The following is a 24,066-nucleotide window of genomic DNA, read 5'->3' as shown; positions in this document are numbered from 1 at the left end:
AAGTGAAACGTGAAGACCATGTGAAACCAAACCAGGGGCACCGGGCGCGTCTACCTGACTGCGCTGCATCACGTGCGCAGGGCTGTGGACAGCCAGCAGGGGACCAGGGCATTTCAGGTGTGCGTTTACTCACCGTTGTCGTCACACGGCTCCGACTGGAAGGAGCTCAGGGACTGCACTTCACACAGGCTCTCCCGGGCACTGTACGGCTGAGAAGGCTTTTCCTCCAGTGGCTTTTTGGAGAGACAAGGATCAAGATCCACTACTTTAGCTAAAAGGAGGAGATGACAGACAAACCAGTTACACTCCATGAAGGCAGAGACTCTGTTTTCTTCCCTGCTGTATCCTGACGCAGGGCAAGCGTGACCCACAGACTGCCTGGCATTTGTTTAGTGAAAGAACATCAAAGAAAAAAACCAGAAACACCTGAAAAACAAAACCAAAAACCTACAAATATGGCTTGCAGACTCACACAGAATAGAAATTCGCAATAAACCTGCCTGTGGACACCATTAGACAACCTGGGGAATTAATTTGAAAATGGTACCTATAGCTTTTTTCAAAGCATCAAATATATGTCAGGCCACTTAAATACCGCCACTTTCTCTGGCCACGTTAGGAAAAAAATCCTATTACGCAAATGCCCTCCCAACTGTTTTGTCATAAAAGTCCCTCCACATTATAGTTGAGAACCCACATCAATTACAAAGATAAAATGATCTTTCCAGATTAACTGGAACACGACTGGATTCAATTCGTAAATTAAAATAACATCGCAGCCACAGTGCTCAGACAGGGCTGGGGCATCAGGAAAAGCTTTCCAGTCGTCCCAGAGCTCTACAGGGTCTGAGCACATTCACCACTCACAAAGACTCCACAGTTTGATCTGAACCACCAGAAGCTCTGGCAGAACTTGTCACCTCACTGTCCATTGCTCAGCGACATTGTATCAAGATTTAGAAAGTTGTTCTTACTATCATAGTCGAAGTCCCAGTTCGGCTTCTGGATTGAGTCACTGTCAGAAGGAGAGTTTGAAGGAGGCGGCGGAGGCAGGTTTGGGGCCACGCTGCAGACGGCCACGGCCTTCCGGTGTCCGTGCACAGACTCGGGGTTAAAGGTGCTGAATTCGGGGTGCTCGGGTATAGCCGATCCTTCGAAGGAGTTTCGGTCAAGGTTGTTTCTAGAGTCGCTTGGAATGCTTGGAGTGTAGGAGATAGGACGGACAGGCACCTGGGGTGGTACGTCGGAGTACATGTTCTTATTTAGCTTTGAGTCAAAATACGGTCTTTGCAAGAAAGCTGCGCTGGGTCCCAAGTGTTTGTCCTCAGCTTTGGGCTGGTGTTTCTTCTTTCGACTAATCATCTTGCGGCAGAAGATGAACAGCAGCACCAGTAGAAAGATGCCCGTTATGAAAACCACGATGCCGATGCCCTCAGCCAGGCCGATGTCCCAGGGGGTCGACACGTATTGGTTTGGGGTGACGTCCTCACAGTGTCTTCCTCTGTACTCATGGCTGCAGTTACAGTGGTAGGAGCCGTGTGTGTTCTCGCAAAGGGCTCCATTTCGGCAGGGGTTGCCAGCACATTCGTCAATGTCACTCTGACACCTGCCAAGACAGCCCAGATTGAGAAGAGAGGCCTTTGCAACATGAGCCAGAACGTGCCAGGCCTATGACTCTTAGAAACTAACGGCTAAGTCCTCCTGAATAAGATCCACCCGAAAATACACTACTGACAACAATAACTACAAAAAACCTTCCGTGGAGTAATGAATCATTTGATTCCATACTCTGTACATTTGGGAGATAAACATTATGCCAAGTCAATCTTTAACTGCCACTTTTCTAAGGATTCAACAGATTACTAAATCAAACTCATAGGCTAAACCTCAGTTTGTCTTGATTTCTGATCCAGAAATTTAGAATGTGCATGATAAATGTACTTCAAGAGACTAGGTTAAATTTCTCAGAAAATGTTCCTGTTTGGAAAAATGACAGTTCCATAAAGCATGTAAAAAGGCTAGAAAACTCTGTCTTCCGTTTTTATATGCTTCTCCCTGTTGAAAATCTCCCTCAGACCCTCACCCTTACGGACTCGTCCGCATGCGATCTCCTCACCCCCGCCGCCCAGCCTCCCGCCTTCCCAAATGGGCATATTTTGCACCTGCGCAGATCCACCTGACACTTGGAACCCTTCCTCCTTTAACAAAATGTATCTGCTTAACATCCCCTATACTCACCTAGCATTACAATTTTGATTACTGAGACATTTTTGTTAAATACATTGAGTATTGTCTAGAATTAAAGTAGACTCACAAATGAAAACCATGTGACTGATGACAAAGTTCAAGACCACAACCACTACTTAGAGCAAAACCTTACGTGAATCTCTGCAGGCAGGTCGCGCTTCAAGCCTTCTAACAAGACTGATATGATGGTGAAGGCTTTTCTAGATGTACAGCACTAGGCACTTACAAGTAACAAGCACCGAGTAAGACTTCACCTATTTGGTTTAAAAACTAAGGTGAAATGGCATCTGGAACTAAAAGCCACTTCTTTCAAGGTCAACAACAGGCACCTTAGTGCCTCATTTTCTTCACCTGGAAAATAATTATCACCTCTCAGGATTATGGAAGGCTCACAGAAGATACTGAGAGAGTGGAAAAAGATTTTAGATGCTACATAAATGATGAAAAAATGTCATCACTCTCACAGACAGGTAACAACTCCTTGGGAGTCTGCTTTAAAAAACACAATCTTACTCTTCCTTTAACAGTTACTTCCTGCAAGCACCCATACATTCTTTGTTCATAAATAATGTTTTTAAAGTATAGAAGCATTATATATTGAAAGCATATAATATTTCAAGCACTATAATATTACATTCATTTGGCTCAGTATTTTTTTATTTTAAAGAATGAAAAGATAAATTATGCAAGGAGCCATTATGAGCTCGGAATTCCAATCCTGAAGCAACACAGTCCAAATTAATGAAGTTTTGTTGCATCTGCTGATCACTGTGAAACTATAGAGAGGTGCAGATACAAATCTTGAAAGAAGCCAGTTACCTTTCTCCCCTAAAACCCGAGTCACACTGACAGACAGCACCATCCAAACTGTCAAAACATGTTCCACCATTTTTACAGGGTTCATCTTTGCAGTAGGGACTAAGCTGGCACCTAAAGAACAGGGAAAAAATAAACATAAACCGAATACTTAAATGGTAACAAGTGAATGTAGTTTACAAACATGATGACATTAGAAACGCTAATGTTAAAATTAACTATGAAAGCTAAGAAAACTCTACATACCTCTGACCAGTATATAATCCTCTACATTGACAAAGGAAGTCTCCATTGTCCAAAATGCAGGTGCCACCGTACAGGCAGGGGTTGGAGGAACACGGATTGATGCCCACCTCACAATAGGTCCCTATGTACAAGGCACTGCATTTGCAGTAATAACCTATATCAGCAAAAGGGAACAAAAAGTCCTATCATTCAGTAGCTCAAAAAGTAAGTCTCAGTATATTCGTTTTTACTTTTAAGTTCAGGTGAAGATTTAGCTCTCCAAGACCTGTAAAAAACCTAGTAAAATTCCCATTCCCTCTGAGTAAAAAGTTGTCTAGTGCTGGTATCACCAAAACACAAAGAACTGAAGAGAAAACTCATAACCAGCTCTAGTTCACCATAATTTACGAGGGGTCCAAGGCCTTCTGGAAAACCACTTCTACTCCCACCTAGAGCGAGCAAGGCTAGCAGTCCCCTTGCTGGGCCACTGGATAAAAGGAGGCCTCAAGAAGAGCTACGTGGAACCAGTTCTAACCCCCAGGTCAGTGTCCGTGTGGCCGGAGAGGAGTTCAGGGTCAGCTGTGGTTTCCTGTGGCTGCTGGTGCAGAATGAGACGTGTTTGGAAACACGAAGCAGCGCGGCCGCAGCTCAGCGGGAGAGAAACTGTCCCCTCCAGCCTCTGCTGGGATGCATTCAAAATCTCACTCCGCTAGAGCATCATGTATGCTACTCAGATCCCATGCTGGCTGCAGGATCTGACAAAACTGATTGAATAAAAAGAGGAAGAGCAGAAATACAGGGGGAACTTCCCCTCAGGCGCATATGCGGGTAACGTTTAAAGAAGGCTCACGTGTGAAGCTTACCTCCAGTGGGTGAGGGGTGGCAGGCGCCTCCGTTCTGGCATGGGCTGCTCGAGCAGTCTTCCGTAGCTGTTAACAAGCACCCAGGAGACACGTCCACCGATTCTTCAATGTGTGCGTAGCTCCTTGGTTTGTTATTTAAAGGGAGTTCCTGCCCATTCAGATAAATGGAGTCCATACAACCCCTGAAACCACTGCCGATCTGGGGGCTTCTTCCATGCCGTGAGCCCTGCTGACGGATGTGGCCACCAAAAAACACATGGCTATCCAGGTTGAGGGTTTTCAGTGTCCCCGGGGCTGTGCCTGATGCGGTGTGGACTTGGTCTAGAACCAACCTGGCATAGTTTCCATTCACTTCAAGAGACACCGCGTGCCACAGCCCATCGTTGACCTGGATGCTCTGGACAGAGACGATGCCTGGGCCGCTTCCACAGTCGAATTTGTACTGCAGCCTTCCGTTGTGGATCTATGACAGAAACAATCACTGTTCACGTTACTCTCATGGAGTCTTCATGCACAGTCTCAGATCATGTTTGGTGACGGAAGGAAGAAAGTAAGCCCTCGCGTTTAAGTACTACAGAACACACGCTCATTCATCGTACAGATAATAAAAATGGACCTTTCAGGGATATCAAATTTCAACCACGTATCCTAAAGGCATCGTGTAATAATGAACTGTACCAAACAACAACCAAAAATAGCATCAGGTTTTATCAGAAGTCAAAAATGAATCATGCTAAAAAAAAAAAAGTAGGCAAGCTAATTATCACTTCAAGCATATGTACGACCTTTCTATAAACTCCCTATAATATTACTAAGGTGTAATATCACTTAGAGTTTGAATGTTAACAGTCACAGGTACCTAAATATGTTTGTAAAAAACAGAAGTAAATGTCTATGTCACCGCAGAGCAAAAAGAGCTTTTCATTCTACAAAACTTATGTGTAAGTATCAATGAACCATTTAAATGAATAACTCAACCATTTCATTTTGCTTATCTTATTCTTTTAAAAAAAATGGACAATCTGAACATAATATGGAATTTATATTTTTAAAGTCTCCCACAATCTGAGGTACAAATATGCAAAAACGCTCACCTCCAAGATGCTGTAGTCAGTCCCGCGAGCATACATGACAACCGCGTGGGTAGAGTATGTTCGCAGCCTCATGGTCAGTTTCATCTCTAACTTGTTTTCATTTTCCATTAGACGATATTTCACAAAGCTGTTTCCAGTAAATGTTACGGATGAACTCCCTGTGAATCACAAAGAGGAAAAAATAAATCAGAATCAAGTTTAAATATTTTTATAAGTGTGTCCCCACACTCCCGCCCTGACTAATTCAAGTTTTGGATCTATGATTATAACATTATAAAATGCAATGCAATGGGAAATGTCTACTTGTTTAATAAACAGCACAGCATAACTGGATTTCTATTTGGAGAGAATAAGTTAGACTACTGTATCACAGAGAAATGAATTCTAAGATAATAAAAGACCTAAATATGAAATGTCCATTATAAAATTATTAGAAAGCAGTTTAGGAAAATAGCCTGAAGGTGGTTTGGGAAACCTTCTCAAGCAAGACATAAAACAATTCCCATTCTACAAAAATGATGAAAATAGTATCAATCCAGAGATGAAAATTGTTTTGTAAAATTATGCAGAAGTGACAAAATAAAAATTAGACAAATCAAAAGATCAATAACATACAGACAGCGTTATGCAGATGTTTTCTGATCAAAATACACAAAGAGCTCCAGAGCTCCAGACATGAAAGATAAGAAACAGACAAATAATCCAGATAATCACGCACATAATAGGAACGGGCCAGTCACAGAAGAGGAAGCGCTAACAGGCAATGAACAAATGAAAAGACTGCTTTCACAAGTAGCCAGAGAAATGGCAATTAAAATAATTAGATACCATTTCATGCTTATTAGATGGGGGCGATTTGTTTTTTAATTGAAAACCTTCAATATTAGCAAAAGAACGGGGAATGAGACCTTCACACATGACTGGAAGAAATAGGCACTGGCACAACTTTTGGGAAACTAACATAATGGTATACCTAAAAATTAAAAGTGTAGTTCACCTTTGACAGAGGTAAGTCCCAGTTTTACAATCTACTGTACAGAAATGAAAGCACCAATATGTAAGGATACACGTTTAAGGATTCTTCTTGTAACACAGGAGAACATAAACTGAATCTCTACACGTAAGCACCGTGTTGCATAAATGATGGTACAGCCGTGCTACAAAATGCTGTACAACTATTAACAAGCATTAGGACTTGGCAAGATGCTCATCACAGAGGAAAAGAGGACTGTGTTAGATGTAACCACTCCTCAGTTTCTTTAAAAAAAAAAGATGTGAAAGGAAAAGGAAAATAAATCTGTACGTATGGGACTGTACGTTCATATGAGCTCTGATGAGAGAGGAAGAGCATCCTTCCTCCTCAGGAGGAGTTCAAGAGGAAGGAAAAGCTACTACTTTATTCGCCTCTATGTCTGACCTGTTATAATAAACATACTTTACAATACTTTTCAACTCCAACAAAGAAGAAAATAAGAAACTCTGAAAGTTACTTTTTTAAATACAAGTACTCTTAATTATTGAACCTCTCACCTGGGCACTGGCCAAACTTGCCACCTGGACAGACGCAGCTGTATGTCTCCTCTCTGGGATCAGTGACACATTCAGATCCTTCAGGGCACGGACTGTCTTCACATCCATGATGGACAAGTGGGCATTTTCCCCCTTTGTTTAAAAAAAAAAAAAAAAGGGCAGGGGGGACAGCTAATTAATAGGAATTTCAAGAGAACGATCTTTAACGTATAGCCTTCAAAGGTCGTACATGAAATGACCTGCACTGCCTACTTCCACGTGCGTATGTGTGTTACCTGTGCAGAGACACACAGCTGTCCTACGGTGGCGCGGGGTCACAAAGCTCAGTCTGGCCGTGCTATGCGTTGACATTGCACTTTCATCCACGGACACCTTTTCATCGCAGAATCTCCAGGGGCAATCCAGCCCTGCACAGAGCTTCTGGAACACATCCAATATCCTCACACCACTGATCTCCTCAATATCCGTCATGGAAGAATTAATCTTGTGCAGAAGTTGTTTTGGTGAGACCTGGGCACTACCTGATCTCTCTACAAAAAGCAAGATGTCCAGGTGCGGATGAGGCTCCGAGGGCTGCAAGCTAACGATCTGAATGTCACTCCTCCTCACACCCAGGATGTTCCGCAAAGCTCGCTGGAAGTTGCGCCAATAGTCCCCAACGAACTCTTCCGGGGTGAGGTTGGCAAAGCGGACGGCCACGGTCTGGTTCAACATCTCCTGCGTCACTTGTCTGATGTGCACCGTGACATCAGCCGCGGTGGTAAATTTCCCATCCGTTACGCTGACGTTGAGGAGGTACTGCCCTACGTCCAGCTTCTTGTGGGCTATCAGCTTGCCCCCTGTGCTGGAGACAGAGAAGAGGCTGCCCATTTGGGGATCGAGGCTGTAGGTTAACGTGTCATACACGTCTTGGTCCGTCGCGTGGATCTTCCCGATGACACCACCTGAGTACTCCTCTCCAAAAGCAGTAATGAAAATCTCTAGCGGCAAAATTGCAGGAGGATAGATGCTCTCTTCAATGACTCTGATGTCAATGTATGTCAAAGATGACAACTGAGGCTTTCCGTTATCTGCCACCTACGAGAAAAGGGAAAAAAAAAAAAATCACCTTCATCTATGTCGTCGTTTACAACTTAATAAAAATATATTTACATTGTTCAAGTTCTAAAATATTACCGATTGTTAGATATTAGTTCTCCACATGAGAAGTATTATCAAGGGACAGGATAAATACTTCTTTCTAGCCCTTTCACTAATTTACGTTGAAATTTAGCTCTACCAACGTCTATGACAAAGTAACCAAATGAATAAACAAGCCCCCACGAAGTGCCATGGGATAAAAATGAAATAAAAATTAAATAAATAATTTAAATAAATAAATAAAATAAAATAAATAAATAAATAAATAAAATAAATTAGATAAATAAAATAATAAATTAAATAAAATTTATTTAATAAATTAAATAAATAAAATTAAAATTAAATAAATAAATAATAAAAATGAAATAAAAATTCTAATTCAGTTTTGTCTTCTCATGCAATGTAAGCTGTTTACACAGGACAAGATAACCACCAAAGCAGCCCTTCTCCATGAGTCCACAACAAAATCAGAAAGACAGACTTCAATACCTTAATGTGCAGTAAGTAATGATCGTTCACTTTCCTATTTATGGCAGCTGCCGTCAGGAGGGCTCCCTGCTGGTTGACTTCAAATGCCCCCTCCTTGTTTCCACTCACAATGCTGAAGAAGAAGGGAGGGCCATTGTGGGAGGAGTCCCTGTCTGTCACTGCCAGCTGCAGCACGCTGAACCCCACGGGCTTATTTTCCTGCAAGAGTAAGAGAACCACACAACTTTCAACAAAACCCCGTATCATATGCATGTTTTCTATAATATGAAATTTACAGAAAAGAGAGACACTGCCGCTCCATTTGGAAGGAGGAGAGAGGAGGGGTGGTGGTGATGGGAAGGAGGGGGCTGGAGGGGAGGGGCACGTGAGGAGAAAGGTGTGGGGGGAGTGAGGGAGGGGTGCCGGGAGGGGTGAGGGAGGGGAGGCGTTTGGAGGAGGAGTGGCAGGGAGGAGGGAGTATAAGGGGCAAGGAGGAAACGCAAGGGCAGAAGGTAAGGTTAACAATCAAGCTAGCGAGAATATCTTAAAAATCAAAGCACAGGAAGAGATGACAGCATCTTGGAAATGCTCATCTTTTAGTATTGGTGGAGACCCCTGTAATGTCACTGTTCCCATTTTTCTCAAAAGTAGTCTTTGGAAAAGGAAGATATTTCAAACGAATCACTGAGGCCAGAAAAGAGCTTATTTCAACAGGGGTGCGTTCAGTGAGGCTTGGGCCCGGGATCACCTGGATGATCAGGCTGTAGTTTCCCCTGGAGAAGACGGGAGCGTTGTCGTTGACATCAGACACGTCTATGTTCACAGTGGTCGTGGTGACTCTGGGTGGACTGCCGTTGTCCGAGGCCTGCACGGTGAGCGTGTAACCCGAAATCTTTTCGGGGAAAAGATAAAGAGAATCATGTCCATTTCCACAAGGCCCAAGCGCAGGGTTCAGCCTGAAGCGTACTTCTGATTACTGGAGGGGCGGATCCGAGGGCCTGCCATTCCCCGTGTCCTGCAGGCGGGCAGTTCCCTAGCTTACAAATAACTGATCTGAAAAATGTAATGTATCTGCTCGACAGAAAAAGTTACTAATAGGGATGAGAATCTCCAACGCTTCTCAGAAACGTACTTGTTCCGTTAAACTGTTCTAACTTTGAAAACCTGCAGATCTATTAACAGAAATTAAGACAGAAAAGTAATACAAATGATGAGAGAAAACATCACATATGTCGAAGGCTGTTGCTTTACTAGTGGCGGGGAAGGCAACTTTCCCTCCGGCCCCAGTGTGACTCTGAGCCAGAAGCAGGCAGACAGCAAGCTGCCTCCCACCCTCGAGGGCTCACTCGTTCTCAACACTCCGCTCACCCTCCCCGCATCCATGTCACTCTTGGATTGTAGTCAACTGTCTAAATCTCCCAAGATCCTCTCTTCGGGAACTTCCTACAAAAGAAGGTGAATTAAGTGAGGTGGCCTCCCTTCCAGGACAGTTTCTTTAAAGCTCTCTCTTCTAGAATGAGCAGTGAAGAGGCCAAGAAGCTGGCTAACCCCAGAGGACGTGCTGCAGAGTGTCAGTCCTGAAAGACGCTCCAACAAAAAGAGGACGACGTAGCTTGGGAGACTCTCTTTTGCCATCTCCCAATGGACATGAGTACACTAAAGGATCTGAGAAGTGTTTCAGTCAAAAATACTAAGTTTTGTTCTGCCCAGCAGTACTGCAATCCTAAGCATAACAGTCATGCTTCCTAAACTCTGGGAAAGTCCCCGCTCAAAAATAACAGGTCAGAAAAGGAATTAAAGAATGGACTTTGATGAAATATCTCAGCACTATCTCCCCAAATTCCTCTAATCTTGGATTTACCCACTACTCTTCTGAAACTGCAGTCTTTATTATCATCGATGCCCTTCCAATTCCCCAAACCAAGGCTCTTTCACTTCTCCTTCACTTCATTACCTCTGAGGCAGCTCCCCTCCTGTCTGTGAGAGCACATGACTAAGTGGATGGATGGATGGATGGACGGATGGATGAAGGGAGGGAGGGCTTGCCTCTCTCCTTATTCACTCACTTTTATCTCAATACCTCAGATCACTTCCATAATCATCTTCAGAGGCATGTACCATAGCTGTATTTCCAGCTTTCAAGTCTCTTAAGTTTGACTAAAATCTCTAAATGCTGGCTGAATAATTTTACTTGAATACGCCACTTTCCTCTACAAATCAGCATCTTGAAAACCACGTTCAAGCACCTCTCCCAGTGCTGAGTTTACGCCCTGTGACCTCCTACTCGCCTTTAATGGCACCACCCAGTCACAGCAAGACTGAAACGCATCGAGTCCTCTGCCACCTCTGCTTTCTCTGGAGGGCCATAGCTGAGCTCCGTGGACCCTAATTTTTCCTCTACAAAGTTTCTGCACTTGTCTCGTCATTGCTACTTTCCCAGTTTGGGCTCTTGTTGTTTCATAACTGATGAACTGTCACTGTCCCTCCCACCTCTGGGATAACACTTAGACCAGCTGTAGGACTGGTCTTCAGCAACCACCTCCTGTGCTGTTACACCTGCGCTCACAACATCGGTAACCACCTAATGCCTGCAGTGCCAGCCTGAACCTACGATCCTGGTTTTGTCTGTGGCCTGTCATCTGTTCCTAAAACTCTTCATCTATCTCTCCTCCCTCACCTGTTTGTACGATCACTCTACTCCAACACAACTAAACAGAATCACCTAAAGACACCCCACGTCTCTTCCTTCCTCCATCCTTATTCCCCCCGGTTCCTCACAGGGAATTCCCTCCTCTCAACACTATGTTTTCCTGAATCTCTGCTATTATTTAAAACCCAGCTTCTAGCTCCATGAAGCGTCTCAAAACACTGGTGCCAACAGTAACTTGGTCCTGAATACAAACTCTTATTATCCAACCTTCACATTACTACGAAACACATCACATATTCTGGAGATCTTCATACCACAACTGCTTTTCAAGTATTTATATCTTGCTTGTCACTTACTGAGAACAAGGCTGGTTCTACCCTTTTAACACTTCCCAAAATGTCGGCAGAGGCGAACACAAGGCACTTCCATCTACCGATCTGATAATCTGTAAACAATCTACATCAGATTTTTCCACTTACTGTTTCCCGGTCTAGAAGTTTGGTCACTTTCACTTCTCCCCTGGCAGGGTCGATTGTAAATGGACTTCCCTGATTGCCGTCTATAATTGAATAGCGGATGTGGCTGTTTGAAGGTCCGTCGGCATCATCTGCCATAACCTAGAAAATATCACACTCCGGTTTAGGAGACAGATGAGGGAGGGACAGAAGTCGACTAAGCAAATGTCTGATATCAACAGCTAGTTTGTGTTAAGGCAATCACTTATAATAGAGTCAGTAACTAAAGAGGCTAGCAAAAGACATTTCCCTATCTTCAAATTATCAATATTTTCAAGTAAGGCCACTACAAAAACTGGATCAATCTCACTAAAAATTCTTGCACAGACCCAGAAGAAGGCTGTAGGGGAAGAGGTACGCACTGTAATGACAGACTGTTCAAGAACAGCATCTTCACTGATCACTGCCGTGTAGGTGTCTTGGCTGAACACTGGGGTGTTGTCATTGATGTCTGTTACGTTGATGTTCACAGTGGCAACATCACTCAGTGAAGGTGTGCCCCCATCAGTGGCTTCTACCGTCAGGTAATACTCATGAGAGCTTTCATAGTCCAGATTCTCAATGATAAATATGGCCCCTGAACAGAAAATCAAAATTACTTTCCAGTGCTTTAAAATGCCACCACATTCTCCTCCTATGGCTAAAATTTTCAGTTCAATAGTTTACTTACCATTTATGTATGGTTTCTAATTTCTTAATTCAACAATTGAAACATGAATTTGCCCATCCTTGGAACCTTATTTATTTCTCTTAATTACTTTCCTGACACTCTTTGTGATATGTGGATTGCTTTCCTAGTCAGTACTCCTTATGTCTCCCTGCTATAAAAATGATAACATTTCTTATCTCTTTTCAATGATAGTTTACTACAGACTTTAATGAAACAGAAAACACAAAAATTCTGTTCTTTGGCTTTTCATTTCCTTTTCTTTCTCATATTTTTTCTTTTACAGAAATGTACATCCTTTTAAAAAATCTCCAGAATAACTATTTATATCCCGTCACTTTTTGATTTAATAATTCCTTTAACGTCTTTCCTTTTAACTTCCTTATAGTCTACCCTACATAAAGAACCCTAAAAATAACAATTTTATGATATGCTGAAATTTTATGTATGCTAAAAATACATTTTAAAACAGCATCATCACACACCTACCCTTCAGTTGAAAGCCACATACAATTAAATACAGTTGGAATGGAGCAATTTTTTACAGAGCAATTTACTTACACCTATTTTAGATGACAGATTAACAAGACTACAAAAAGTATTTATGCAGCCAGAGTCAATAGCGCCAATGACTTCTGACCTTGTCGGCGGTCACTCAGTAAGTGACTCGGTCCAAGTACTTCGACGGTTGTCTGTAACTAGCGTAATGAAGAGATCAATTTAATGAATTATCAGATGTCCCCTACTGAAACTAAGGTCAAAGAGGTCGAAACTGCTGTTTCACCTGGGAAGCTACTTCGCATGAGATCTACGTGGGCCATAAAAAGGAGTCGTTCTGCAAAATCTTCTACCATCTTCAATTCTTTACCTTTACTGATTTATGACACCTTATATTTTTACTAAATTACTAGAGTATGATGTTTTAATTTTCTATTTAAAGTTAATTTGCTTATAGTTATAATGGATAAGCCAGAAATGTATTTTATTATGTAGAACTATAGTTTAAAGTCTTCTAAACCACTCTGAATCCCACTTATGATAACAATACAAAGAAAACTTGGGTCTTCTCTTTTAGAGTATCTATTGACAAGGTATGACCTGTTTTTGTACCAGGTGAAGTGCTGAGCAATCTAGCCGTTTTTTGCAGAATAAAGGGCTTCCTCTCATTTGCATGGTAGGTTACCTGATTTAGAATCTATGCTGAATTTCCCATGTTCGTTTCCACTTATTATCGAGTAGGTGATTTCTGCATTTGCTTCAATGTCCCTACTTGCTGCATACACTTGAAGAACTTCTGTTCCAATGAGAACATCCTCAGACACTGTGGCACCATATTCACGGTATTCAAACACGGGTGGGTTGTCATTTATATCCAAAACGGATACAACAACAGTGCCGGTAGCTGTCAACCTTCTTGGCAAACCATGATCTACAGCTTTCAAAGTTAGAGTGTATACTGCCTGTAGTTCTCTATCCAAAGGCTTTTCTAACTGAATGATTCCAGATAATTCATTAATGGAGAACTGTCCATCAGCAGAGTTAATCAGTGAGTAGGATACCTTCCGATTCAGTCCTGTCAAGACATGACATCACGTCAGAATGTTTTACTTCAAGAAACGTAAACAAATTATTTTTTTTTAAATCCAGCACACATATGAAAAAGGGAAAATGCCAATATACAGTATTTAAAAATTCTTATGACTATGACCTTAAAAATGTAAACTTTAAAATGAGCAATTTGTTGAGTTAAAACAAATATAATTTCATAGTCATCTGGCTTTTTCAGACTACGTTATACAGGAACTTATGCTCTAACAGCCAGCAGATCTTTAAAAATAAAGCCTATTTGTTATTTAGCTTCAGTAACAAAAATTTATTTGAAAAGTAACATTTTTGGTATTCTTCTGATTCTTCAGTGTTAGAATGACTGAAGAAGTTATTTTTATTCTCTGCTATCAAAATGCTATGAATATATACCTTAGAGTCTTATTTTCTCTATAAAAAATTGGAAAGGTCTGTAAAACTATAACAATATATCGTTTTCTTCTGTTATGTTCCTATGATACTAAATCTCTTTGTCACTAATGCTTTATTCACAAAAAATAACACTTCACTAATTAATTCAATGGGACATAAAGATCAGTTTATCTCATCACTAAGCAGAATTTTAGGGGTACCACAGATACTTTACAACAGTAAGTTCACTGGGCACAATTTTGAGACTTCAAATATTCATTAAAAATGAGTTCATTGGGCTTCCCTGGTGGCGCGGTGGTTGAGAGTCCGCCTGCCAATGCAGGGGACATGGGTTCGTGCCCCGGTCCGGGAGGATCCCACATGCCGCGGAGCGGCTGGGCCCGTGAGTCATGGCCGCTGGGCCTGCGCTCCGCAACGGGAGAGGCCACATCAGTGAAAGGCCCGCGTATCGCCAAAAAAAAAAAAAAAAAAAAAAGAGTTTCTTATTCTGAAGATTTCATTCCATTTTTAATGCTAACACGATTTTTAACGGTAGCATGACAATGGTGAGTTATTCAACATGCATGAGGTAGGGGTCATCAGAGGGGCTGAATGTGGAACAGTGCTCTAAAATAGGCTCCTCCTCAGGTAACAGTGCACAGTTTGAAGGCAAAAGCATCACTTGGGCGATACCTGCATCCACATCCGTGGCCTGTACCCTTGTCAGGAGCGTGCCAGGCTCTGTGTTTTCAAACACGGTGATGGTGTAAGGATCGGCAGAGAATTCGGGGGCGTTATCATTCACATCCTCTAACGTGAGCACAATATCAGCTTGACAGAATCTTCCCCCTCCATCCGTGGCCTTGACCAGCAGATTATAGGTTGCCTGGTCCTCGCGGTCAAGGGGGGCTAATGTTTTCAGTTCACCTAAAGACAAAAATAAATGGGCTCACTTGAAATTTAAGATGTGACTGCAAGAGCACATCTTTCTTCCCCTTTTCTCTTACATTGAGAAAATCTGAATAACAGCCTTCCTCTGGAGAACAATTTTATTAGTGACAGAGTCAGCAGCTGTGGGAGCCCTCAGAGCTGGAGGGTTTCAAACCCTGCCAGGTGCTAGCTCTAAGCCTTAAAGCTCTCCAGGTCAGGACCTCTCGCATTACATACGATGCCCAAAAGCAAAAGAGCTGCCAATTTACCAAATTGAAAACATTTTTAAATTGACTCAAAAATTAGATTCACATGTTTATCATTAATTTGGGGGGAGCTTAATAGAAAACTGTTACTTGACCCCCAATTTTAACAAAATACAAATTGAAAGAGAAAGTCCTAGAGGTTTAAAGTAAAACACCACTCATCATTTTAATGAATACACTAAATTATAAATGTATGGTCACAAATTCAAGCAAACAAACTATATGTAAAATGGATAAAGCAGAAAGTTTGAGATATACTTTAACTTCTGAGTTTTTTTTTTTAAAAAAGGTGATATAAAAAAACATAAATTTTAAATCCTCGGTTCAAGTAGGTGATTGTTGCTGTTTTTTATCTCACCCCAAATTTTACACATTGAATTGCTGTTTGCATTTCTAAAAGATGCCATTTTTGTAGCAGGAGAGTAAATTTTACAAGAACAAACTGTCATTTCAAATTTTCCGTGTGATCCAAAACCACCCACGTGTGACTTTGCTGGAACACAATTAGTTTTGCCCCAAACTCTACCTTTACCTGTGTCTGGATTTAGTTTGAATTTTTCTGCACCTGGACCAAATAATGTGTAAGTAATTTCGGCATTGGAACGGATATCTGCATCTGTAGCAGAGACCTGCGTGATCAATTTCCCAGGAAAGGCATCTTCTGGAATCGTGTCGGAATATAAAGTCTACAAAGATTTTAAACAATACTGTTAACATAAAACATTAAAAGGTAACATGACTGCCAAGGGAGTAACAGAAATCATTTACCTTTGGTCACAGAACACATGGGAAATGACTAAAACTAAAATCCAAGGAGCTTTCAAAACTATTTTTCTTACAAAACATTTAAAACAGAGATGATTCATATAACAGTTAACAACCCCATACGCTGAAAGAGTCTGACCTGACATTTAACCTACAGAATTCTGAATACTTTGCCTTTGAATTGGTTTCATATTTAATTTAATTTAAATTCTTATGAGAAAATACACATAACACTCCATTTTTACCTAAAAATTAGAGAGAATACAAGCCTGATACATTACGTCTAATTTCCAACACAGGAATTTATTGTTTGCAATCACTGTTAAAACACCACCAAGTAACTGCATTTGGGAGAGAAGTGAGCCTCATGACACGGGAGAAAACAAAGGTTATCCAAGGCCTCCTGGGAGGGGGGCAAGTGATGCTCAGGCCAGGGCTCTCTTCTGCCCTGCTCCACCCCGTCTCTCTTCAAATCTGACCTGATTCTCAAACACAGTGAACGGTTGTTTTCCAGTTCCAAATATTTAGAAATCCATGTCGTACACCAAAACATAAGACAAACAGATAAGACGTTGTTAAATATATTTTCTTAATATGAGCTCAATTTTAGGTGAACTATGACTCATGAAACAGGATATTTTGTAATACTGATGATTCCGAATGATCTAGTGTCCTAATTAATACCAAAGGTGAAAGGAAAAGTGTTGAAAAACACACACATTTAGTTTCTATAAGATACATACACACGCACGCACACACAGAATCCTCCTTCCATAAACCACTGTCACCAAAACCATGGATTGGAATGAACTCCTCACCCCTCAGAAGTCCCGCTCTCCCCCCAGCTGAATTATTCGTATCCATTTCCCGGAGAGCTCTGCCCCTCTGCCCGTCCAGCTACACACAGCTCATGCCCACTGCGGCGCTCTCCACCTCCCCGCCCCCTTCCAAGTCACCTGCTCCCTGACCCAGCCTTCCCTTTACCTACCACACTCTTCTTCCTACTTTTTACTCCCAACTTTCGTCACTGGCCAGATCTATCTCCTTGTTAACACCCTTTAATCTCCTGAAACCAGGCGTCCACCCACATCACTGCACTGGGACCACCATCTCCACGCCAGTCACAGAACCCAATGGTCTGTTTCACTCAGTCCGCTTTTTATCTCTGTCACACCTCTGCTGGCCATCCCGCCTCCTAAAAGTTCTCCCCTCCTTTGCTCTCAACTACACTGTGCTGGTATCTGCGCTCTCTTCCTTCCGCCTTCTTTCTCTCTAGGGGGATACCTGTCTCTACTCTTTCCCTCCTTGCTATTATCCTCTCAAGCGAATGCAGTCAGCAGTTATCCACCCAAGCTGCCAAGTTCACACACCCATCCTCCATCTCGCTAACTCTAAATGACTATAAAAACACATTCAACTGAACGTCCCGTGATCTTAAACTGAACAAATCTAAAGTGGAATTCAGCATGCTTCCTCTAAAACCAATTCCCGCTCCAGGCTCATCTGTGGTCTTTCTCCCAAACACTCCTGTAGGAAACCTAAAATCAACCTTGACTTAACTAACATGCTTGTCGCGATGTCACGGCCAGGCAGGACCAAGTGCCACTGCTTTTCCCGTCACAGCATCTTTCATCCTTCCGTTCCCTGTGCCTCAGTCCACTGCCTGTTATCCCCACTTTCACACTTCCTCAGCTAAATGGAAACAATGCTACCAGACTCAGTTTCTCTCAGGAACTCCTGGAGTACGCCATCTCCACCTTTCACGTAAGGAAGGATTCGTGGAGTCCCAGCTCCCTGGAACGCCCTCCATAGCCCCTCTCACCCAGTTTACCCTCCGGCCCCATTGCCCTTCCGTTTCCACTCTTGGTGATCTCATCACCACCTCCCAAAGGCTGAGCTTTTCCTCATCCTCCAGTTCCGGGGACAACTCCCGCCCTCACTGAGCAACCTCAGGTGGCGCAGCTCTTCCTTGGCGTGCATTTTGTCCTCCTGTTAAACGGTGGGCTCCACAGGGGCAGAAGTCACACGCTTCACCTCTGGGTTCCCCTAGCGTGTACAAGAGCAAGGGCCCAAAATACGGTCTCTTGGTGCAGAACAGAGCTACCTCACCCCCAAATGAAGGGAATCTTTTCATGAAAACGTAACAGAGCAACGCTTATATACAACTGTAATCCTGTCAGCAATTCACAGTATTTTGAACTAGGTTTTTAAGCTATTTAGCATCCCCCAAAAGTAGTTCTGAAGCTAATGCAACTCTTGCCCCATTTAACCCTCACCTCGACTTAAACATTAAGAGATTACAACATGAAACACATTTGAACTACTCTACAGCACCACGTGACAGTCCTTCTGAAAGGTTTAAGAAAGAAATCTGAATTCATAATATATAGACTTAAAGAGCATCCTACCTTTTCACAAATGGGACTGTTGTCATTTGCATCAAGGACTTTGACTTCAACTATAGCTTTTGATGAGAAGGTCCCATCAGTTGCTGTGATAGTCAGAAGATAATTGTCCCTTTTTTCCCTATCTAGAGGTTTCTTCACATAGACCTTCCATTCATTCTGTATATTTTCAATAGCAAACTGCCCCAAAGGATCCCCTCCTATTAAATCAATGGAAGGAGATGACAGTCAAATTTGTTGAAATAATAAAAGGAATAACAGGAGAAATAAATTGTACAAAAGATATATAATACTATGATTCAAAAGAATTAAGTTTTAAAGAAAGTAATTACACTTAAATTAATTTTATTAGCTTTCCCATTCACTAACCCCTCCCACCCAAAACCCTCAAAAAACCCAAAAACCAAAGAAAGCAGCACTAAAATGTGTATTTAAACGCAGCATTAAGCCAAATAAAATTTCAAGACGATCAGTAAACATTTTAGCCTATACTGAAACTATAGATTTTTAAAATTATAATATCTTTTTTATACAGTGTATAAAGATCAACAGAATGAATCATCAAAATCAGCCTAATGAAACAACTACTGGCTTTGCTCAGGCAAAAAACTTGAAACATAGCTTAAGAGATGTTATTTCTACTTATTTTAGATATACTAAAATCGTCCCTTCAACTCTCAATTTCCATAAAATACATATCTCAGAATTTATACTTCTAATACAACTTAATTTTAAATTAAACCATTCACTTTAAACACGTTACCTGTTATGTAATATGTAACTTGTCTGTTGATCTCTTCAGAATCAGCATCCGTGGTACTCAGGATGGCAATTACGCCCCCTGGTGGATCATCTTCACTCACAGTCCCTTTATAAATCTCTGCTGTGAACCGTGGGGGACTATCGTTGACATCGGCGACAGTAACATCCACAATGGCTGTGGAGGAGAGCTGAACCTTTTCACCATGGTCTGATGCAACCACCTTAATCTGATAACTGTCTCTCTCTTCGTGGTCAAGTTCCTTTAGGGTTGTAATCCATCCTGTTTCCATGTTAATGGTGAAAGATTCGATGACTTCTACACTTTGTGACTGATCTAGACTATACATAACTTGGCCATTGGTTCCTGAATCTAGATCAGACGCCCTGATCTGGATGACTCTGCTTCCCCCTGGCAGGTTTTCAACAGTAAATGCCTCATATGGACTAGACTCCAAGACAGGGCTGTTATCATTTGCATCTTTCACTTGGATACTAACATCTACAGAAGCCACCACCTCATAGTCATCGTGAGTGCACCTGGCAAGTACGGAAAACTGGTACCACTTAGTTGTCTCATGGTCCAGACCCTTCTCCAGTTTCAGTCTCCCACTCTGTCTGTCGATCACAAAGAACTCATCTCTGTTGCTCTCTGGAGTATTCCCTTTGACTAGGCTGTAAAGGACAGTCTCGCTATGCTCTGCTCGAATGAGATCTATTTCTGTTCCAATAGGAACGTCTTCTGAAACTGTATAGGTGTAAAATGGTTCTGAAAACCTTGGAAGCCGCATTTCTGGTGGAAGTACTTTAACGTAGACGGGAACAACAGATTCTTTGGGTGGAGACCCATTATCCACAGCTCTGACAAAGAAAGTGAAGACCTCGTTTTCTAAGCCAATTAAGCTTTCTTTTGTAGTTATTATGCCAGACAGTCTGTTAATTTCCAAATTCTCTTTAACGCCTTCAGAATCTGCTTCAATGGCATAGGTGATGTCGGCATTGGATCCCTCATCAGCGTCACTGGCAAGGACTTTGATGACCGACGTCCCTTTGGGAGCATTGGATCCAATATTCACCTCAAACTTGGTTGCTCGAAACTGTGGTGCATTGTCGTTGTCATCTGTAAGGATGACGTTAATGGTGCAGAAAGCAACTTTTCCACCAGTGTCCTTGGCCATGAAACGGACTGGGATTACTTTTTCCACTGGGGTTTCTCGATCAAGTTTTTCTAAAGTAAAGATCTGTCCTCTCTCATTTGTGTAAAACCTGTCTTTGGCAAAGTCATTTACAATATGGTAGGTAACGTGACCGTAAATACCCGAATCCCCATCAGTTGCTTTAACCTCGGTCACCAGGGTGTGCAAGGGAGCATTTTCAGCAAGCTCCACTTCATATTCGTTCTGAAGAAAAATGGGACTGTGCAAATTGCCTCCAATCACACTCACATGAACCTGAGCTGAACTCCTAAAAACTCCGTCAGACACAGAAACCTGAAGGGTGTACGATGGCTTCAGGGCGTGCCGGCGCAAGTTGGAGAGCGTGATGATCCCCGTCCTGCTGTCAATGACAAAATTCTTATGATCATTGCCAGACAGAATGGAATATTCCAACTTGTCTATGTCTGAACTGTCCGCATCATAGGCTTTGACACAGCTCACAAAATGCCCATGGGCAGCGTGCTCGCTAATTCTGGCTTCATAAATCTGTTGGTCAAATAGGGGTGGGTGATCGTTGAGGTCGGTGACATCCACTGTGACAACCACTTCGCTGCTCAGAGGAGGCATGCCGCCATCAACAGCCCTTACAAAAATCTTGTGCTGCTGGAACTGCTCAAAATCCAAAGTCCTAACCAGGGAAATGAGGCCAGTGCTGCTGTCTATGTGAAAATGATCATGACTCTTGCTATGATTCCCAAACATATGGTATGAAATCCCTCTGTTTGGTTCTGAGTCAGAATCTGTTGCTCTGACTTGAACCACGGATGTGCCAATTACAGATGCCTCGGACAGGGTGGTGGCATAGGACTGCTGGGCAAACACGGGAGGGTTGTCGTTGACGTCTTCCACGATTACGTCCACAAAGACCTCGGCGTGAGCACCGGTCAAGGAGTCAGTCGCTCGGATGCTCAGTTTATATGCTGGGTGGGACTCAAAGTCCAGAGGCGCTATGACATTGATAACTCCGGTGTTGAAGTTAATAGTAAACTGGCTGAAAGGATCGCCATCTGTGATGCTATAGAACACTTTCAAGCCCTCTGGACTGTTGGCTTGTACGTGGACAACGGGGCTGTGCATCTGGACGTTCTCTGGAATCTCGGTGCTGTAGAAAGGCTTTTCAAACACAGGCATGGCTTTGTTCATAACGGTGATGGGAACCATGACTTCAGCCGAAAAAGCCGGGTTTCCTCCATCTTTTGCAACCACTGTGACAAGATATTCTTTATTTAAGGTGTCAGGTTCAAACTGTTTTTTCAGTGAAATTTCCCCTGAGGCTCCAATTTGGAAGTGTTCGTGGTGTTCCTTGAGGTAGTAGTGCACTTCCCCGTTCCTGCCGCCATCTCTGTCGATGGCTGTCACGTAGCGAATAACATGGCCCACGGCGGTATCCACTTTAACGACGGCGTAGTAAGGCAGGTTGACAAACACCGGTGCATTATCATTCTGGTCTTCGACGATGACCTTTACAATGACACGGGCCACTGCTGAAGGCTTGCGTTCTTGTGTCACTTCCACTACCACATCAAAGCTCTCCTGCTGTTCCCGATCAAACGGTATGCCAGTGGTCGACAGAACTCCGGACGTGCGGCTGATTTTGAATCTGCGATCTGGGTTGAGGATATGATAAAACAGGGGCTCGTTGATTGGATTACCGATAGCAGTTATGACAGCTAATCTTCTGGCTTCAGTAGAATTCTCTTTCACTACCACAGAGTAGAAATCTTGGGTAAACTTCAGCTGACTTTCTTTGCTTTCTTTCACGTTAATTTTCACAGAGGTTAAGCTTGCAAATCTGCCATCAGAGGCCCTGACAGTTAACTCATAGCGGCTCCTCAACTGAGTTGTGTTTTGTACAGTTATAGTACCAGTCTTGTGGTCCATTAAGAACTTCTCCCCGATGTTGCCTTCGGTGATGGAGTACATTAACTGTGACAGTGCGCTTGAATCAGCATCTGTAGCATTTACTGTAATGACCTTGACTCCTTTGTATGTTGGCAACAAAAGAGATGCTTCATACAATGATGTGGAGAACACAGGAGGGCAGTCATTAATGTCAATAACATGGATAGTCACGTTGGCTGCATATTCAGCAAATAAACATGGTGTTCCCATGTCATGAACTTGTACAGTGAAGTGAAAAGTACTTGTTTGTTCATAGTCCAAACTTAGTACTGTGTGAATAGCACCAGTGCTGGAATCAACAGTAAAATATTTGTGTATAGCTGGTTCAACAATGTGATAAACAAGCAAAGCATTTGATTCTTTATCAGCATCAGTGGCTCGAATAACTAATGGGACATTCCTGTCTGTTAGGACCACACTGTGAATTGAAGCTGATTCGCTAATGAGCCCCGTATATTCTGCCTGCGTAAAAACTGGCAAGTTGTCATTTTCATCCTGCAGATGCACTAGAACGGTTGTATTCGTAGACAAACCAGCCATGTTAGTTCCTTGTATTGTCAATGTATAAATGGGCAAAGTTTCAAAATCCAAAGCTTTCTGAGTGATGATACTTCCGGAATGTGGATTAATATCAAAGGCATCAGCTATATTTCCATCTTTTATTTCATATACCACTGATGACTGACTATGGGCTGTAACCATTCCGACGAAACTCCCAATGCTGATAGTTTCACTAATTTCAACAGAATACTCTTTTGATGTAAACTTGGGAGAGGCGTTGTCAGCGATGGTGACAAAGATACACACAGAAGTGATTTCACTCATTGGTGGGTTGCCTTTATCTATAGCTTTTACCATTAAGTCATATTCCACTTGGTTACTTCGATCTAATTCTTTGGCAGTTTTTATAGAGCCCAAGATGGGATCAATTGTAAAAGAATTTCCAATGTTTCCTGGGAGGAGAGAAAAAAGCATGTTAGAGAAAAATACAAGGGCCTATCAATATTCGAATGGAACTTGTTTTATTCAATTTGTCTCATTTTTTCGATTTGTTTCATTTTTATCTACTCTAAGGGCAAACTTTTCTGTTTTGTCTATAGATTATGAAAAGAAACAGAAGTAATATCACTCTGTACCTAAAGCCAAACGTCACTCTCTCTGGTTGAATCAGGAATGTGTTGTGGAAGGATCTGGTTATCCTTCCATAAAAGAGTTTAGTTAATCATCTCCAAGAGTCCCTCAAAACCCCTTTGGAATATATTTATTTATCACTTGCAAACTCTCAAGAATCTTACCCACTATGAAAAGGGAAGACTTCAATTAAATTTAACAATCTTAAATAGAGTTGGCCCTTATTTTACGCATTCGGGGACTTGATGAGTAAGCCTGTGTGTACTCTGCCCCACTTTATGGGTTTTTTCCAAGATTTCAGTAATATCCCCTGAATTTTTTCAGGTCAATTTAATTTCTAGGTGAGTGGTTCTCAACTGGAGGTGCTTTCACCCAGAGGGACATTCAACCGTGTCTGGACCCCTTTTTGGTGACCACTACTTGTGGGGAGAGGGTGCTCCTAACCTCTAGTGAGTAGAGGCCAGGGATGCTGCTAAACATACTACACTGCACAGGACAGCCCCACAGCAAAGAACTTTCT

General features: G+C 42.3%; 1 protein-coding gene across 2 annotated transcripts in view; it reads right to left on the bottom strand.

Moving 5' to 3' along the window:
* The window catches only part of FAT1 (FAT atypical cadherin 1), a 117,394-nt gene that overhangs the window by 7,244 nt on the left and 86,084 nt on the right, over positions 1–24,066 (bottom strand). For both annotated transcript variants that reach the window (XM_079909288.1, XM_079909289.1), the window contains exons 10-26: positions 19,301–23,368; positions 18,541–18,737; positions 15,900–16,053; positions 14,865–15,098; positions 13,399–13,788; positions 11,911–12,125; positions 11,513–11,650; positions 9,132–9,275; positions 8,405–8,602; positions 7,051–7,852; positions 6,776–6,907; positions 5,246–5,403; positions 4,152–4,614; positions 3,310–3,463; positions 3,067–3,177; positions 975–1,606; positions 134–271 (exon numbers count right to left, since the gene is read on the bottom strand). In XM_079909288.1, coding sequence (XP_079765414.1) covers positions 134–271; positions 975–1,606; positions 3,067–3,177; positions 3,310–3,463; positions 4,152–4,614; positions 5,246–5,403; positions 6,776–6,907; positions 7,051–7,852; positions 8,405–8,602; positions 9,132–9,275; positions 11,513–11,650; positions 11,911–12,125; positions 13,399–13,788; positions 14,865–15,098; positions 15,900–16,053; positions 18,541–18,737; positions 19,301–23,368 — 8,328 coding nt within the window. The remainder of the gene's footprint in view (positions 1–133; positions 272–974; positions 1,607–3,066; positions 3,178–3,309; positions 3,464–4,151; positions 4,615–5,245; positions 5,404–6,775; positions 6,908–7,050; positions 7,853–8,404; positions 8,603–9,131; positions 9,276–11,512; positions 11,651–11,910; positions 12,126–13,398; positions 13,789–14,864; positions 15,099–15,899; positions 16,054–18,540; positions 18,738–19,300; positions 23,369–24,066) is intronic.

This window comes from Stenella coeruleoalba (genome assembly GCF_951394435.1).
Source record: "Stenella coeruleoalba genome assembly, chromosome: 21".
Taxonomy (NCBI): domain Eukaryota; kingdom Metazoa; phylum Chordata; class Mammalia; order Artiodactyla; family Delphinidae; genus Stenella; species Stenella coeruleoalba.
The sequence above is the reverse complement of the archived record's forward strand: the minus strand, read 5'-3'. Positions and strand labels throughout refer to the sequence as shown.